This window comes from Pinus tabuliformis, chromosome 1_1 (assembly GCF_031772625.1).
Source record: "Pinus tabuliformis cultivar Carrire ecotype Pingquan chromosome 1_1, CPIR1, whole genome shotgun sequence".
Lineage (NCBI taxonomy): Eukaryota > Viridiplantae > Streptophyta > Pinopsida > Pinales > Pinaceae > Pinus > Pinus tabuliformis.
Genome location: NC_142297.1, coordinates 593692455 through 593711286, shown reverse-complemented (window position 1 = coordinate 593711286; position 18832 = coordinate 593692455). Strand labels below are relative to the sequence as shown.

Below are 18832 nucleotides of genomic sequence, written 5' to 3'. Positions count from 1 at the left end.
GACATGTTTTGGTAGACCTAAGATACAACCAACACAATCCAGCCAACAAAGAACTCACATGGAGTTTTTCTAATGAAAAGGAAATGAAGTTAATATGTCTTCATAGGCTTGGAAAATATTCTTGTTGGTATTTGGGAAAAATGGCTATGTAAAATGATTAACATATGTGATAATATTCTCATAATAACGTATTTTTAATTAAAAAAATGGATTATTGGAGCAAAGCCATGTGGGTTTGCAATCCTTAGTCTCAATGAGAGTCCTGTGGAGGAAGTTGAGATCCTTAAGGATGGTTGAGAGATTTGTTCCAATCAATTCCCTTGGGATATGCCAAGGTCCTAATCAAAGGGGATTTTGAGATATATTGTCTCCATAAAAATATTTAGGTGGTTTAGATGGAGACCTTTTAAAAACCTTTCTTGGGAATCAAGAAGAGGAGAAGAGAGCTTGTGGGGAGCTTGTTCAAGGCTTATTGATTCAGGGATTTTGTAAAGGAGAAGTACATTGTAGATCTACTTATTTTTTCCTTTTTCCTTCAAGGATCAATAAAGCAAGTTCATGGGATTCATGAACCTAGAGAGGTATCCAGGGAGGTTCTCATGAACTCCGTTATCATATTGTTTGTGTCATGTCTCTATCTTGATTGCTTATTATAGTTTTCATATGTTCTGTTTGTATGTCTTTAAGCAATGATGAGAATGAATATTGTAAGCAAATTTTCCATTATGTTTTAGTGGAGAATTGAGAGATGAATTGAATTGAAATCTGAATTAGTAGCTAGGGCACTAATTTCATATCAGGGGGCTACACTTGTAAACCCTCACATTAGATTAAGGAAGTGAGAGTCCCATGAGGAATCTATAAATAAAGGAGAGATGAAATCATTTTTTCATCATCGAATTGGATTGGATTAAATTTGTTTTCTTTGAGCTGAGTGTCTGAGGGTTTTAAGACTCCATTTTCATTTGCCTATTTTTGGTGGAGGTGGTCCCACCCTATCTAGTCTTTCCTTTTTTTGTCCTATCACAACATATTCTTTTGGAACAACTCAGGTCTATTCTAGCTAGTAAAGAAGAAGCTTTCTATGGTTATTTCATTGGTCAATGAACTTTATCAAGAAAAACAAAGATCCATTCCTTATGAATAACCTCTTGAATTTTCCTTGAAGTTGACATCAAAGGGTTTTGAGCACAACGAGTTGTTCATATGGTGGCAAGGCACATCTAGGACACAAATCTCACAGGAGAAACCCTCCCAAGTCACTTTGAAGGAAATGGTAAGGATTTGGAGCACCATTTCATGAACTAAGGATAACATAGATCTCCTAGGGCATGAATTGAATCTCAATTTCTTTTCTTGAAGTTTTTCGAAGGCCATTTAGGGAAGGGGTTTGTCAAGCAACAATACTTTGAGGAAGTGATACCTACTCTTGGAATAGCAGATTAATATAAATGTAGATTGGTCCACTATTTTACAACAGTCAACCAACGTACCCAGTACTACCCTCAACAAGGAAAATGGTTGAAGAAGGATTCTCTGCATCAACCTGATTAGGGTTTTTGCAACAATAAATAGTGATCCCATCACATCTCTCCCATGGACTTAGAACAACATGTTAGGTAGGGTAGAATAGACTAGCCAAAACAATGAACAATAGGCAAGCAAATATGGGAAGCAAGTCTATAAGGGTAGCAAGGGACCCAGTTCAGTTAGGGCATCACTAGCACAACAAAATTCTTAGTTAACTATTTCATAAGTTGATTTAAGTTGTTGCAGGATCAATGTTGATTGAAGTTGTTGATTTATAGTTGGTTGTTGCATTGACTAGGGTTCATTTGTGACTAGCAATATTAAAGGGATTGATATTGTTAAGGTGTAACAACCCTAATAAACAATTGTTAAAGTGGAACTAGAGTAATCTACTAAAGATTTCATGCTTTCTAAGTATCTTGGTGATATTGCTTATTTGTCCACTATTGCATTTTAATTGTTAATATTGTTATATTAGTGCAATATATTCCATGTTTTGAAACCCTAAGGGCCAAAAAATCCCCTTGGGACACTACATGAGATAGTTAGTTCACGTGAAGAAATTTCCTCATCTAGTGACAACCATCGATGGCATGGTTTCCTCCCGAGTGGCACAACTAGCCTTCCTTCAAGAAGACTATTTTTTGCTGGACAAGAAAAGGGGCACTTCTTGCCTTTGAATTTTACTGACTGGAATGGATGTATTTTGAAAGCAATTAGTCAGAATTTCACTTGGTTCCAAATATTTTATTAATGCATGAGAATGGTAAGTGGCACTTGCTAGCAAAATAGGAATAAGAAAGCTTCTCTGCTCATATCCATAGCCATCACCATCACTATCTTTCATAGATTTCACATTTGTTGGTTCTTCCTAGATTTTCTTTACCTCTAACTCCACAACTTCAGCAGGTTATTGGCCCCCATCAACCTTCACTTTAGCAATTTGTTGCTTAACCTTCAAATTATCATAATTCTCTGTAACAACATGTGATTCGAGATCAATGGATTTCTCTACTACATACTACATTGTAGGTCCCTTGTGTACCTTTAACACAAACAATGGTTCAACTTGCTTCCCCTCATGGCCATAGTCAATTTCCTCAATTTCCAAGTCTTGGGATTGAGATTCACAATTCTCTTCTAACTTGTTCTCTTCACCTGTCACACTCTAATTCTTCGAGCTTGCAGGGCACATTAACCGAGGGTGTAATTCAAGATCATGTTCATTGAAATACCATGAGATTCAAACTTGCAGTTCTCATCAACTGAACACTGGAACTCAACATCACTCGCCAAACTCTACCCATTTGATAAACACTATTTAGGTTTCTCATCATTCCCACACCTTTTGTGAACCCCATTAATATTATAAGGCTGAGACTTTGAGTTACCAATACAACCAGGTTCAAGAGATTGATTTCCTTTATTATTTTTGGGAGGGCATAGCCATATAGGTTGACCTCGGCGTGCCTTCATCCATGCTTTAATTTGTTGTCCCTTTTCTAGACTGTACTTGACCTGATCTTTAAATTGTTGCAAAATGAACTCAACATCACTAGCCAAAAATTTCCCATTTAATAAACATTGTTTAGGTTTCTCATCATTCCCACACTTATTTTGAACCCCATTAATATTGTAAGGTGAATATTTTGGGTTACCCATACCACCATGTTTAAGATATTGATTTCTTTTATTCTTTCTGGGAGGATATAACCATGTAGCTAAGTTACAAGAAGCGCCGAAACATTTCAGAGTTTCTGAAATGGGTACATTTAGAAAATTCACCTCCCAAAAAAGGAAACGTCAGCCGAAACATGTTTATATATCTAAAAAGAAATTTATAAATAAGTGAATAACACATTATCTTGCAAGGAAAAAACGAATATGACCCATAGATGACAATTTCGAAGGAAAAGCAAGTCTATATTAGCTCTCATAGATGATTATATGATGGTTGAGTTTCGGAGTTTCAGGTTCAGGTACATCCTGAAATGCAAGTTTCCTAGAAGTTTCATGCAACATAACCATGTAGGTTGAATTGGGTGTGCCTTCATCCATTCTTTTTAACTTGTTGCCCTTTTTCTATACTGTACTTGATCCGATCTTCGACTTATTGCAAAATTCAGTGTTCTCCTTCCCCAAGGGGGGAACTAATGCTTGTTGTGACATTTTCACATAAGCCTCTAGGCTGGAAGGACAACCAACTCTGATACTATTATAGTCTCCCTAGGGAATTTTTTCCCTTAGGGTTTGATAGAGCACATGAAAAAAATACTAATATCATAGTACTATTCTTAATTTTTGTAGATAAAATTGAAAAGTAATATCAGTCTTAGTAAATAGTGTGACCAATGAATTAATTCCACCAGCAGTACAAGCATGTGCTACTAGTTGACCAAATAAATATTGGATTATAATTCCCAGTACTACTAAAATTCAATTCTACAATAATTAACAATAATCTTACTGCCTTAGGGATGTTAGTTTAACCTTCATATAGCCAGTTTTTTGTTATGGGTCCTATTATCCACCACTTTATTTGGTAAATTGCTTCTCAAAATGGTGTTATTCATGTGCCTTAGGAAAAATTCATGGATTTTCAAGGTTTTGTTTTTTCCATGTCTTTAGAGTTAGTTTATCCATGTGGTTTGGATAGTGTTCTAACCACAATGCTCTTCCTTTAGGAGGGTTGTAGTTATAACATTGTACAATAGTGTAAAGTATAATAAACAATGCCATCCTTTAATGGTTTGTACAATAGTGTTGAGGGCACACTAGTATTTGTGGAGGAGAGAGATATGGTGCTCTAGGGTACACTAGTGCTCTCTTTTCCATATACTATCATAGGGGCACAAATACATACTCTCTCTCCATTTTACCTAGATAAACAAATGATGACAACTTTGTATTTTGTTGTGACAAGGATAACTATGTATTGGAGCTAAACCTTGGGCCCTTCAAGGCATCCTTTTCTTACCCAAAACGTTCATCTTCTATTGGTAACGGATTTCAATTTTTGAATCGACATTTGTCTTCAAGACTATTTCATGATAAAGAAAGAATGTAGTCATTGTTAGATTTCATTCGAGCACACAAATACCGCAACCATGCCATTTTTCTTTCCTTGGTTAATATATTGCATCATTATGTTTGATAGTTAATTAATTATTCTTCTATGCACAATAAATCTGTATCAAATAGCAGAGAAGGATGGCCTCACTGTTTCAGCGATATATAATATGAATTGATTAAAAATTCACAGGGCTATTTCAATTCTCATCTTTCTGTTTCACTTCTTTAGTGAAAACTATATATTCAAATACAAATTCAACTCAAATCAAACTAAAATAGAGAAGCCTAATTATGAAGATGTTTCTCCCTCCACTACCTTGTAATGACATTATTTTTCTGAATTATACTTGAATTTCACTGATAATAGCTTGGATTTCTATATCGCTTTTAGCACCAAATTGACATCACGAAAAACATACGAAAATCCTATTAAATATGACCTAAAGGTGATTCAAAGAATATCACCTTTAGCCTAAGCACATGGCAGAGTAATTTTTGAGGTGTGAATTTTTATTAGAGACACAGTTTGTTTGTTTGTTTTGGTTAGAAAATGGGTTTTCTCTTGGTTTTATGTGACTTTCAATTTTTCATATGTAGCATGTTGAGAAATGGGAAAGAATAGTGGGACATTTATCTTGTAGAAATTGATATTGAATGAAATGATACAAAGTTTAACCAAGCTACAAGCCGCTTTGGTAAAGGCAGAGGGACATCTTAAAAAATTGCCTAAGAATACACCACATACATAGTTTGAATATATAAGGCAACATATGGCTTTTTCTATTGCAGATATGTTCCTTTTTGAATCCAAGATATCATAGAAAGAAAATATTGATATTGGAGAAAATGTTTGAGGACATCATTGAGGAGTTGAGGCTTCTGTGATCCATATCAGGTTTATGAGAGATTTTTTGGTGTAAATCACAAGATCTATCATTTGTTGATGCGTTTCGAACCAACTAGTGTGGTTCATCGTCAGGACAAGTTGAAGAACCAGATCCAACTTTGCATGTTAAATAGCTTGAGCAGAGCCTCCAACGGCTAACTAGGCCAACGACTAAATTGGACTAGGGACCTTACCTCTAAATATATAAATAATTTAATTTAATTGGAAGTTAGTTATAATAACCTTACCTCTAAATAAATATATAAATAATTTAATTTAATTGGTTATTAACTATTTAATAAATACATAGAAAATATAAATATTAGAATAAAACGTATAATTAACTATTTATAGAGTTATTAACTAATTTAATAAATACATAGAAAATATAAATAATGTAATAAAGCGTATGATTAACCATTTATAGAAATTAGAATTGGTTGTTAAGTTAAAAATAAAAAATAAATAAAAAATAAATAATAATATAATAAAAATAAAAATAAAACTATATATTAGAAAAATAAAAATAAATAAATAAATAAATAAATTTATATATATATATATGGGAATAAAATAATATTAAGTTAAAATAATAATAATAATAATATAATAATATAATAATATAATAATATATATATATATATATATATATTGGAATAAAATAATATTAAGTAAAAAAAATAAAAAAATACAGAAACTAATCAGATAAAAATTTGTAAATATTAACTTAATATAAAATAAAAAGAGGAGACAAGAAACGAAGGGAGGAGGGAGGAGGAGGGGTGGAAAGGAAGAAAGCGACTAGGAAGAGAGAGCTGGGACCCAACATCTACTGATCTTCCAACCATCTTCTCTATTGAGATTGCTCGGCCTCTTTTCAATCTCCAGAGCTTCCCTAAATTTCCGATGATGGAACTGTGAAACTCTAGCAATGACGCTAGCCTCCTCAATACAAACATGATGATTGGTTTTTTCCGCATGCTCAGTTAAAGCCGAAGACTTTGATCTCCTATGCTTAAGGTCAGCTATGTGTTCGCTAATCCTTTGATTGATGGAACGACCCATCTCACCAATATAGGGGGTCCCACAGGAACAAGGGATAATATATACCCCTTTCATATCATTGGGATCAATAGGATCCTTTGCTGATTTGAGGGACATATGAATGGTGTTAAGGGGTCTAAAGGTTATAGGGACACTATGCATCTTGAGAATCCTTGCAATCTTATCAGTGGTCCCCTGAACAAACGGAAGATGGACACCTGGAATCCGCTCCTTCGGTTCCCTTTTAGCAAGAGAATTCTTGGCAGCTTTTAGGAAAGCCTTCTGTCCCATGTATCTACTATAACCATTCTCAACAAAGACATCAAGGAGATGGGATTTTTCTTTCTCAAAACTCTTTTTATCCGAGATCCTTAGGGCCCTAGTAGCAAGGGTATTGAGAACCCCCATCTTCTGAGCTGGGAAATGGTGGGAACTGGCATGAAGATACTGCTCCATATGTGTTTTCTTTTGAAAAACTTGGTGGGAGAGGGAACCATCACTATTCTTAGAAATAAGAATATCAAGGAAAGGGAGGCACCCATCAACTTCTTGCTCTTTAGTGAACTTAATGGTCGAGGATTGATTGTTGAGATGATCGAAGAAGAGATCTAATTCCTCTTGGTCGTGAGACCAGATAACATTGGTGTCATCCACATACCTTTTCCAAAGCTTGGGTAGGAGACGGGATGAGTTAAGAGCCTTGGACTCAAAATATTCCATAAAAAGATTAGCAACGACAGGGGATAGGGGTGAGCCCATGGCAACCCCACAGGTTTGCTCAAAGAACTCTCCCTAAAAACAGAAAAAGGTGGAAGTGAGACACATATCAACTAACCGAGCAGTGTCAGGATTTGTTACGCGGCTGATAACCTCCAAGGCCTCGTTAATAGGGTTGCAAGTGTACAGGGAAACAACATCAAAACTGACAAGAATGTCCCCAGGGTCAAGCTTAATGTCCTTGAATTCATTAATAAAGGAAGCAGAGCCTTTTATAATTATTAATGATTTTTTTTTTTCACCCAAATCAAAATGTTAAATATTACAACATCTTGACCATAGTAGGTTGAAATGAATATAATGATTATTTATATATATATATATATATATATATATATATATATATTAATTTTAATTTTAATTTTAATTTTAATTTTAATTTTATTTTGACAGAGTCAAAATATTAGCAAGACATTACAACATCTTTACCACAGTGACAGAAGAACACCTTTGGAAGCAATAATGATTTTTCTTATATAAAATTGTCTTATCATTCCATGTAGAAGAAGTTCACTCCTGATACATGATATATCACCTCTTTCAATACTTTCATAAAAGAGATTTGATCCCGAGTTAATATGAATCCTAACTAATAATTAATTATAATTATTTATTTTATGTATATATTTTATTTTTATTTTTATGTAATTTGACCGAAGTCAAAATATTAAACATTACAACATGTGGATCATACTAGGTTGCATTAAATATAATCATTATTTTATTTTATTTTATTAATTTAAATTTAAATTTAAATTTTATTTTTATTTTATTTTGACCAATTGAAAATGGTAACAAGACATTACAACATCTCTACCACAATAATGAAGAACATCTTTAGAAGCAATAGTTACTATTTTATCATTCCATGTAGAAAAAATCCATTTAAATATAATTAATTATATGTATTTATTTTATTTTTATTTTTATATAATTTAATCCAGTCAAAATATTAAATAAAATATTGCATTACAACATCTTTACTATACTAAATTAGATAATACCTCTAAACACAATATTTTTCTTATATAAAATTGTATTATTTTATAAATAATAATAATAAAAAAAATCCATTCCTGACTGTCCTCTTTCATACATACAGCTCACCTCTTTTAATTCACCTCTGTAAATGACTGTCATTTTTTCAATCCCCCTCTCTAAATCGCTGTCATCTTTTATGTTCTCTATAAACGATTATATTCACAATGCATATAAATGATTATATTCAATGTGTGCAATGTTGTTATGTTATTCAAGTTTCACTTCATAAAAAGTCAAACCAAAACATGTGTGAGGAGCTTATCTCGATCACTCTCCATATTCCATTCATCTAAATTGGTTGGTGTGTCTGAAAATGAAAATTAATAGAAATTTTATTCCATTCATCTAAATTGGAGTCTGAACATGAAAATTTATAGAAATTTTGATTATAACAATGTTCGGAATCAAAATCTCTGGAAAACCAAAATCTGCGAGAATTTAGAATCTAGAATCTAGATACACCGATATCTTTTTAACATTGAAAATCTGAGTACCACTTTTATTTACATCGAAAATTCAACCTCCAAACGGTCTTAGCTTCCAAATTTTACACTCTGCGCCATTGTCTTGTGATTAAACCAGAGAGAACATCATGACAATGAAAATACAAAAAGGAAAAACCTCCACGGTTCAACGTGTATACAAAAACCCTATTCAATACTCAATATTCACTGTAATCACATTCTTGATTTCTTTTTCCGTAAATCTGGGAACACCATTCTTCATTTTCTTTCTGTAAATCTGGGAACACCATTCTTCATTTTCTACGTTATAAATCACAAAAGTTTTAAATCTAACAAAAAAAAATATTAAATCTAACATGGTGACAAAGTTCAATACCGATGTTGTAGTTCCATCAAGTCTGTGTCTGAGAGCGATTCCCCCTTTATCACCAGGTGCGTTCTCCTCCGCATAAACTTTGACGTTTTCTTACCCCAATCCCCGCATGTCCACCCACACATACAGAGCTTCCTTCTCTTCCACTGCATCCCAAGGCTTTCGCAACCCACCCCTCACGGCATCCCCTGTAAACCCCAATCCCCGCATGTCCACCCACACATACAGAGCTTCCTTCTCTTCCACTGCATCCCAAGGCTTTCGCAACCCACCCCTCACGCCATCCCCTGTTCTGCTAGACGCACCAAGGAAAGGATTATCGAAGAGCTGATAAACCCCAAGCTGTCAGACGATAAAATGGATTTGTTACATGGCAAAATAAAAGAAGGGTTTAAACCTACATAATAAACCTTAATAGCGACATAATAAACCAAACAAGGACAGAATTCGAAGGAGTTTTACAATGCTCACCCATAAACATATTAGACAAACCCCCGCTACGCATTTCAGAAGCCTGGCAGTTTTGTTTGTCATTCTGAATCGATGGATCCTCCTCAGGCCTGTATTTCGCTGTAGCTTACTCTTCCCGGCAGCCTCTTCCCACTAGTTGGTGCACTTATTCCATTACTCCTGCATTCCAATGCACTTTGGGACACAGACCCTTATAGCATCTCCAACGAGCTCAAATGTTCAATATTGGGCAACATCTCTGAATTGGAACACCCGCAGATTTCAAGACACTCTCACACCAGTTAAGTTCCCAATCGAAATTGGGAGCAGCGTCTGCAGAGTGGAGCACGACCTCTAACGAAGACTCTGGAGGCCCGTAAGGTTACCCACAGACTCTGGGAGCGTCAAGAGATTGAAGCAACCAGTCAAGTCAAGTCTTTGGAGGCCTGTCAGATTCCCCACCGACTCTGGGATACTCCGCAGATTGAAGCAATCGAACAAGTAAAGAGTTTTAAGGTTTGTCAGGTTCCCTACCGAGTCTGGGAGCCTCTGCAGATTGGAACACCCGGCCAAGTAAAGATTTTGGAGGCCCGTCAGGTTCCCAAACGACTCTGGGAGCGTTTGCAAACTGGAGCACCATTCCAAGTCAAGACTTTGGAGGCGCCTCAGGTTCCCGATCGAGTCTGGCAATGTCTGCAGATTGGAGCACGCCGCCAAGCCAAGACTTTGGAGGCGCCTCAGGTTCCCGACCGACTCTGGGAGCGCCTGCAGTTTGGAGGACCCGTCCAAGTTAAGAATTTGGAGGCCCGTTAGGTTCCTGACCGAGTCTGGGAGCGTCTGCAAATTGGAGCACCCGGCCAGGCAAAGACTTTGAAGGCCGGTCAGGTTACCAACCGAGTCTGGGAGAGTCTGCAATATGGAGCACATAACCAAGTTAAGGGTTTGGAGGCCCATTAATTTCCCGACCGAGTGTGGGAGTGTCTGCAGATTGGAGGACCCGACCAAGCAAAGACTTTGGAGGCCCGTCAGGTTCCCGACCGAGTCTGGGAGGGTCTGCAGATTCCAGCACATGAACATACGAAGACTTTGGAGGCCGGTCAGGTTGCCGACCGAGTCTGGGAGCGTATGTAGATTGAAGCACCCGCCCATGTGAAGACTTTGGAGGCCAGTCAGGTTCCCAAACGATTCTGGTAGGGTTTGCAGCTTGGAGCACCCCAAGTGAAGAATTTGGAGTCCTGATAAGTTCCAAAATTCATTTGAAAAAGTTTCAAGATATCCGGTGTGCAGAACAACTTTTTCGAGGCGGTTGAGCTTGTCAATGGACTTTGGAACTTTCGAAAGGGGAGCATGTATATGCAATTCCCTCAATTGCAGAGGTGCCTGCAATGTTCACATGCATTATTAAAGCGAGTTTGAACCTCTACAGCTTTTTGTCATTGTGGTTTACGATAACAAAAAGTCAGTTCAACAATTTTTACAATATGAAAAAAAAGTAAATAGATCTGTTTAAAAAACGAAAAACAACACTATACGTGAGATTCATGTCGCCAGAGTCTTTTCAGTCGTCGCCCTTCTATATGTAACACTCTTAAATTCTTTAATTGAATCCAGGGAGGTAAAGAGGACTCAGGACAACGCTCCCAACGGAAATATAATAGTGGTGGTGACTGTTCACTTCTCAATACTCGTTCAACAGAATGACTTTCAGCCCTAAGCAGCTGCAACCTGCTTAGGTTGCATCTGCCGGCAAGGTTTTCAAAAGATTGTTCAGGGCCATTTCCGTGAACCATGCTAATTCCACGCACCTGAATTGTTCATCCAGAGCTGTCAGAAAAAAGATTGAAAATATTGGGAAGTTCTAAGATTTCAGAACTTGACAGACAACTTTGATGGCACAAGGCTATTTCGAAAGTCCATCAAGAATACTTACAAATGATTGGCCAGACATATTATGAAGAAGATTCTCTGTGAAACGCCAAAGACGACGTGGATATTCTGGATTCTCGGCGATATCTCTGCCGAGGTCTCGTAGGTGGTCGTGCATTCTGAGACGGTTCGTACTGTCCACCTCAACCAGGCATCTGTTTTCCAGCTTCCAAAGACCCAGCAACCCTTCCCAGTCGGATCCATCCCATACTCTTATAGCGGTATCCCTGTCCTCTCCTATAAAGAAACAGGCTACTTCTAAGAATATCTGCTTCTCCTCTTCATCGAGAGCATCGTAGCTAATTCTAAGTCTGCTTCGTATATCGTCGGGAAGTACTTTGGAGGTTTTCCGCAATTGCGCACTCCAATGCCTCAAATCATATTTTCCACAAAGAAGGGCTCCAAGCACTTTAAGAGATAAGGGCAACCCATTGCAGACATCCAAAAACTTTTCCACCACGTCCTCAAATCCCAACGCAGGACGGGGCTGACCAAAGGCATGGGAGCAAAAGAGTTCTTGCGAGTGCTCTCGATTTAGGCCTTTCAGCGTGTAAATAGAGGACTCTGCGATCCCTGAGCTTGTGAGCACGTCTTTATTGCGAGTTGTAATTAAAATTAAGCTTCCTGGATGAATAGTATCTTTAACCGGTGCACATAATGCATCCATTTGATCCATATGATCAATATCATCTAAAATGATAAGAGCCCGTTGAGAAACTGTTTTGAGCCTCTCTATACCTTCATCAACGCTGTTTATTTGTGCATTCCATTGAATCAGCTCCTTAAGAAGGCTACTCTGCAGGGAAGGTAAATACCTGGATCTGACATCAAATAAGAAGCAAGATCGACTGTAATTCGATCTCTCTCGGTTGAACAACTGTTTAGCGAGGGTAGTTTTTCCTACCCCGCCAAGACCTACAATTCCCAAAACTTTAGCCTTCTGGCTTTGCCACTGCAGTGAGAATGTCCTGTCCACATCTTTTATTTTGTCATCGAGGCCAGTAGGATATTTAGCAATGTTCAAAGGTGGTTTGCGAACCTTTTTCAAAACTTGTTGGACGACCTCCTCGACCAGCTGCCACTCTTCCCTGAACAATATTCACAATCACAGTTAATTGACTAATAAGAAACATCTACATAAATAATATGTGATATACTTATCAATCCAGCAATGTATAAAACTCAAATAATAGCGAGCGAGATTTGGAGAATCTAATTACTTGTCCTTCAGCTCAAAACCGCTTATATCTGCCACGGCAGAAAGAGCATTCCTCCATTTTTCTATGGTGTTGGGGTCATATCGTGGTTGAGAATCAAATGTTCTCTTCCTTTCGAGCACGCCCAGAGCTCGAGCATAAACTCCATCTCCGCCCCGCGTACACCGAAGATCTGCGGGCCCGACTTTGTAGAAGACCGGAATTATTGCCGACCCCGACTCCAACATCTGTACCAGCTCGTCAAGACACCATCTTGATTCAGCGTATCGTGGAGAAAAAATTGCAACCTGCACTGAGGCTGTTCGAATAGCCCCTTCGATCTGAGCATTCAAGCCCTCTCCTCTTTGCAATTCTTGTTGGTCCAGAAAAACTGCCAATCCAAGACCTTTAAGGCGATAGTAGATATGGGTAGCGAGTCCTTTCTTGACATCAGGGCCGCGGTGATTCAGAAAGGCATCATAAACATAGCAGTTGTTATTGCCATGGGAGGGGGCCGTGGAGGTGGATGCTAAGGATGTAGCGTCAAGGGATGGGGTAAAGTCTGCCATTAGATATAGAATAAAAAGGAAGCCAGATACAATATATTTTGCAGAGATTGAGAAAGTGCGCTGATCCTCAATATTGGCGTCTGAATGATTAAGGAATGGAGAGAATTTACCAGCTACGTCTTTGCACACGTTTGAAAACAAAACAGCTCTGGTATGTGGTTGATTACTGAGCTTCTTATTTCCTTGAGCAAATCAAGTGGCAATATACTTTAATCTGAACATGGAAGCATGAAGTTTCTTGCCAATTTCCTCTTCCTCCCGTCACAGCATTATTGACCATTCCCATCCATCCGTTCCTGTTGGTAAAAAGCGTTTGGAAGACTGCGTAACTGAGTTGATTTTCCTGTGCAAATCTGCCTTACCAGAGATAAGATTCCTTTAGTTGGGAGCCAATTCTTTATGTAATTTGGTAGTGGAGCCGTCCAATTGAATAGACCATTCGTTTCTTTTGATTGCGACCTCATCTCAATGTGCATAACAGAGTTGGCTGGTTTCTCTTTTTATTTTAGTTTTTGAGTAATATTTTAGTTTTTACAAAGATTCCACATGATATTATTGGACACGATATTTTTAAAGTCAAAATGTTGGTTGTGGTTTTTGCAACCTTCCATTTGGACGTACTCTGCAAGTGATTGGACACTGTCACAGGTCAACCATATTATAGATATTTTGATTTTTGATTTTAATTTTTTTCTTCTATTTAATTATATTTGTATATTGTTTTAAGACGATATTTTTTAAAATAAATTTATTTTCCTTATAAGTTTTATGTTTATTTGTATATTATTTTTAAGAATATTTTATTTTAAATATATTTATTTTCATTATAATTGGTAGGTTTATAAATGTTTCACATATAATTATAAATGAAGAGTTTAATTATTAAATGTTTTTTATTTTCTTCTTAGAATTTGGTGATAATTTTTTTTTAATATGTTGAATTTATATTGCTTAAAAAATATTTTTAAATGTATAAATAGATTTAATACTCCGAAACGCTTTTAAGACACTCTATTTTTACATATTACAACACTAAAACTTAAGATTCCAAAATTTCCCTACTAAATTTTTTCCAAAATTAATCAGAATAATTGTCCAAAAAAGTGTAAAAATGTCTAATGTTTAGGTTGTCATGTTATATATAGTGAATTGTAATATATGGAGGGCATATTTTGATAGAAAGAATGAAGAGCACAATTGTACACACAACTTAGCTTTTTCTCAATTCCTTAATCGAGATCATTGATTTGCTTCAAAATTCCATGGAAAATACAAGTTATACTTCAAATAAAAAATTGTTATGATTGTTTTGAATGAGATGTTTATTTACCACTATAGATCCATCTTAAGTAGGGATCTAACATGAGCCAAGAGGGATCAAATTTCTTCACATTCAAACTTTTTTAGAGTGCAAAATATAATGTGTTATTTTTCATTGTTTAAATTGTATTTTGGAATGCTAAATCTAGTATATATAGGACCAAATAAAAATTTTAACTATAAAAACTTATTTTTTCTATATATAGATATATAAATGAAGGTGATATGCACATAAATTAGTTAACATAGATCTTCAAATAGTTTATTTGAATATCTTGTTAAAATATTTTTGAAAAGTATAAGATTTAAACATGTGATTCACACTTTTTTTTTACTTCTAATTACTTTACAACATATTCATTTTTTCTTAAATTTTAGCCGACATTATTTTAAACTTACACATCCCCTCATATTGGGTTGTAGAATGAGCGTCTTGGCTCAAAGATGCATTTAATAGGTTCTTGTCTTAGAACGACAATAATGGGTTGCATCTCTATCCTTCTTCCTTGTGTAACATCACATACCTTCTATTAAATGTTCACCTATTTATTCCATTAATCCCCTCTACATGTCCATCCACCAACTTGTCATCTCCTTCTAATTTATATGTACTTTTTGTATTTCAGCCATGTACCAATCCTTTGCCAATTCTCCTATAGTGACTATCAATTGGGATGTCATTGCCACAAACATCAAACTTGTGAATATTATATTCTACCATAGTGCAAATCTCCATCTATTTTAGGGAAGCAACAATGAAATAAAAAAATGCAATTTAATTTTTTCTTAGTTATCCATTGCATGTACTCAAGACTTGTAAACCATATGACTTTAGGCCATGTTTTCCGATCATCCACTAAATCTCTTTATGCATTCTCTTTTTATCACAATACATCTGTGAATGTCTCCAATGTTTACCTATGTAATATTCCTTTTTCTTGATACGGTCAAAATGGACGAAATTTGCCCATGGTATTTACTATGTAATAAGGTTTCTAGAGATTTCATTGAGCCTATAAAAGGGGATAGGAGCTAGGCATTTGGAGCATCCTGAGTTGTCTATCTATTTTGTCTTTGTTGAGAACTTGACAAGGTCACTTTTGGTTTCTATTTTGTCTTTTTTGAGAACTTGACAAGGTCAGTTCTGGTTTGATCCGAAAACCTAGTGGGTGTAATTTTTTTGGTGGATCCATCCAAGGTTCACCATTGTGCTCCAGTGTCTTTGATTTCTCATTTGATGAACAACCGTGCATTTCATTGTAGAGGTTCTCATATTATTTTATGGGCATGTACTATTTTCTTGACTTAATAATGTAAACAAAGGTTGCATTTCCATATCTTGTTTGTGTTCTTGTTTCTTACCGAATTTTTTTTATTAGAATACTAAAGTGTGTTATATCCATTAAAATTTTCAACGTCTGGAATCTTACAATGATATCAGAGTTGTGCACCCTCCCAGCCTAAAAGATTTATGCAAGGAACTTTGGTGGAATTTATTCACCCTTGCTGGCATTTCCATCTTCGGTGGTATTTAATATCACCCTAATTGATTTTTTTTAGAAGTTTTCAGCTACCAGTTCGAGGAAATGATTCGATCTATATTGAGGTGGAGGATTTCGCAATCGAAAAAAAAAAAAATTGTGTGGTTGCATTAGTTACATACTTATACCCAAGGGTTGACCACAACTTTCAACAAGACTGCGGATCTCTACGTCAAGACAGGTTGCAGTAAGAAATAAAAGGTTGTGTGGTGATCACAGCACTCTGGGCACAACATAAGAGCAAGGGAACACCATTGTGTTGCACATAGCTCGTAGCACAGGTCGGTGAACAAATTTTCAACACCGTCAGGAGAGCGGTGATTTGGTCTCGCTGAAGGATCGAGTAGGGGGTCAAAACTGTCGGGAGAGTTGCGTGAGGGCATCAGCGATTTGGCCGCATTGAAAGAGATCTCGTAGAAGGTTAATTTGGGCTTCCAGTAGCATTTGGTCATATGGTGGGCCAATACACTAACTTGCAAGTGTGAGAGCGCCATATAGACAACACACCAAGGATGAAGGGCTGAACAGCCAACTGCACAGTAGCTTGAACCTCAGATTCAATTCGTCAATCAAACAACTGGTTGTGTAGGAGCAGAGGAGGTTGAAGGAAGTAGGCACCATGTCATAGATCAGTGGGACCATAACCCATCGCAACAGAAACTCAAGGTCGAAGCGAATCATGCTGATAGGCCACAAAATTATACAGAGCGTAAGCCATATTCCAACGACCGCCAAATTTCGAAGACGGACCATACCTGTTGGATATTTTTGATGGGGAAAATACCAAAACCAAGATTCAAACTAAACACAGAGGCAATGCTCTGTTTTACCTCCACAGGATTTTTATACACAGACAGCTTAAAAAAAAATTTCACTGAGTAACAGAGGATTTCACCACCATAAAATATTTCTATTCATTAAAACAAAAAAAACTAATACATCCTCTTTTTCTGAGAGAGATTTACCACTGTAAAATCATTTTCATATTCACTGCTGTGAAAAACAACTTACTGCTGTAACAAAAGTTTACATGAGCTTACTGCTGTAAAACAAAATTTACATTCACTGGTGTGTAAAACAACTTACGCTCCACCATTTTCTTTATGCACTTTCAAAACCACACATGGTTTTCCTTCACCTCTGTTTTTCAATGCCCACACAAAAACATTACAACATATTTGTGCACTGCTGTGCATACACCCTCTGGTTCTTCTTACTGCCGTAAAAAAACCAGTTTTCTCTTTTCTCCCGTGCGCAATACATACCAAAAAAAATCAACACACATAGCCATGTATAAAAAACATAATAAAAAAAACTAACGTGGCCCATAACCATATTAAATGGCCTACACCTAAACTTACGTAAATGCATATATAAAAAAATACAAATGGGACGTATGCCCATAACCATTTAAAACAGGCCTCCACCAAACAATTACGAACAGCATTAAAAGCCATGACTTTTCTTACACGGCGGTCAAACCATAGACCTTTTACTCCACGTAAAAATTGATTTGACGTGGGCCTGTGCACTTTCCGGAGATCGACGGTGAAGATTTCATGCCCAGATCACTTGGCTGATCCAACGAGGTTCGCACACCAACCTCGGGTAAAACAAACGAACTTTACTGTCCGGGGAAAATGGTTTTGGGGGTTCGTACACTGGACGCGTGTCTCATGCTGAATGTGTTCGGAGGGCTCCAAGGAAAAACAGCCTTTGCCAAAAGGCGGTGCGAACAAGGTAGATGGTTTTGTTTGGTGGTTTTCGGCTGCGTTGAAATTACACTTTTAACACTCCCCTTTAATTTCAACAGCTGGGCATTCTGTCATACCCAGACACTTCCTCAAAAATTCAAAGCTTTTCTGGTCCAGTGGCTTTGTCAAAATGTCTGCTACCTGTTCCTGAGTCCTGCAATGTTCTAAGACAATTTCTCCATTGTTCACTAACTCTCTGATGTAGTGAAACCTTGTGTCGATGTGTTTCGTTCTCTTATGAAACACTGAATTCTTTGACAAAGCAATAGCTGAGCTATTGTCACAAAAGACCACTGTCGCTTTTGCCTGCTCTTGGCCTAAGCTTCTCAACATCCTTCTCATCCATACTGCCTGACATGCTGCTGCTGTCGCTGCCACATACTCTGCCTCTGCTGTAGATAATGCTACAATGGACTGCTTCTTAGAAGCCCATGAGATGGCTCCTGAACCCATATTAAAAACATAACCGGAAGTGCTCTTCCGATCATCTACACTTCCAGCCCAATCGCTATCTGTGTACCCAACCAAATCTGAATGTTCTGAGGCATGATATAAAATTCCAAACATTTTAGTGCCTTTGACATACCTCAAAATTCTCTTTGCTGCCTGCCAATGTGCTTCCTTTGGCCTCTCCATGAACCTGGAAATCAAACTAACAGCATACATTAAATCAGGCCTGGTTGCTGTTAAATACATAAGGCTGCCCACAATGCTTTTGTATAAACTAGGATCAAAATCCTTGCTGCTGTCCTCTCTGCTGAGCTTTAATCCCATCACTGTGGGAGTGATGGCTGCCTTGCATTCTTGCATGTTAAATCTGCCCAAAACTTGATTTACATATCTTGCTTGAGATATAAAAATTCCTTTTTCATTTTGATCTACTTCTATG

At 36.8% G+C, this 18832-nt stretch overlaps 1 protein-coding gene and 1 pseudogene across 2 annotated transcripts; both read right to left on the bottom strand.

The window, feature by feature from the left end:
* Positions 1-9224: 9224 nt before the first annotated feature.
* Positions 9225-9994, bottom strand: LOC149214663 (uncharacterized). The gene is made up of 2 exons (XM_089390942.1): positions 9659-9994; positions 9225-9529 (listed from the first exon to the last, which is right to left on the bottom strand). Exons 1-2 carry the CDS (start codon positions 9719-9721, stop codon positions 9281-9283), a joined length of 312 nt encoding a protein of 103 aa, XP_089247068.1. The 5' UTR covers positions 9722-9994; the 3' UTR covers positions 9225-9280.
* Positions 9995-11503: 1509 nt separating this feature from the next.
* LOC149214662 (disease resistance protein RUN1-like) lies at positions 11504-13587 on the bottom strand (annotated as a pseudogene). Its single transcript, XR_016250409.1, has 2 exons — positions 12784-13587; positions 11504-12651 (listed from the first exon to the last, which is right to left on the bottom strand). The product of XR_016250409.1 is annotated as a disease resistance protein RUN1-like (transcript).
* Between the last annotated feature and the right edge of the window lie 5245 nt (positions 13588-18832).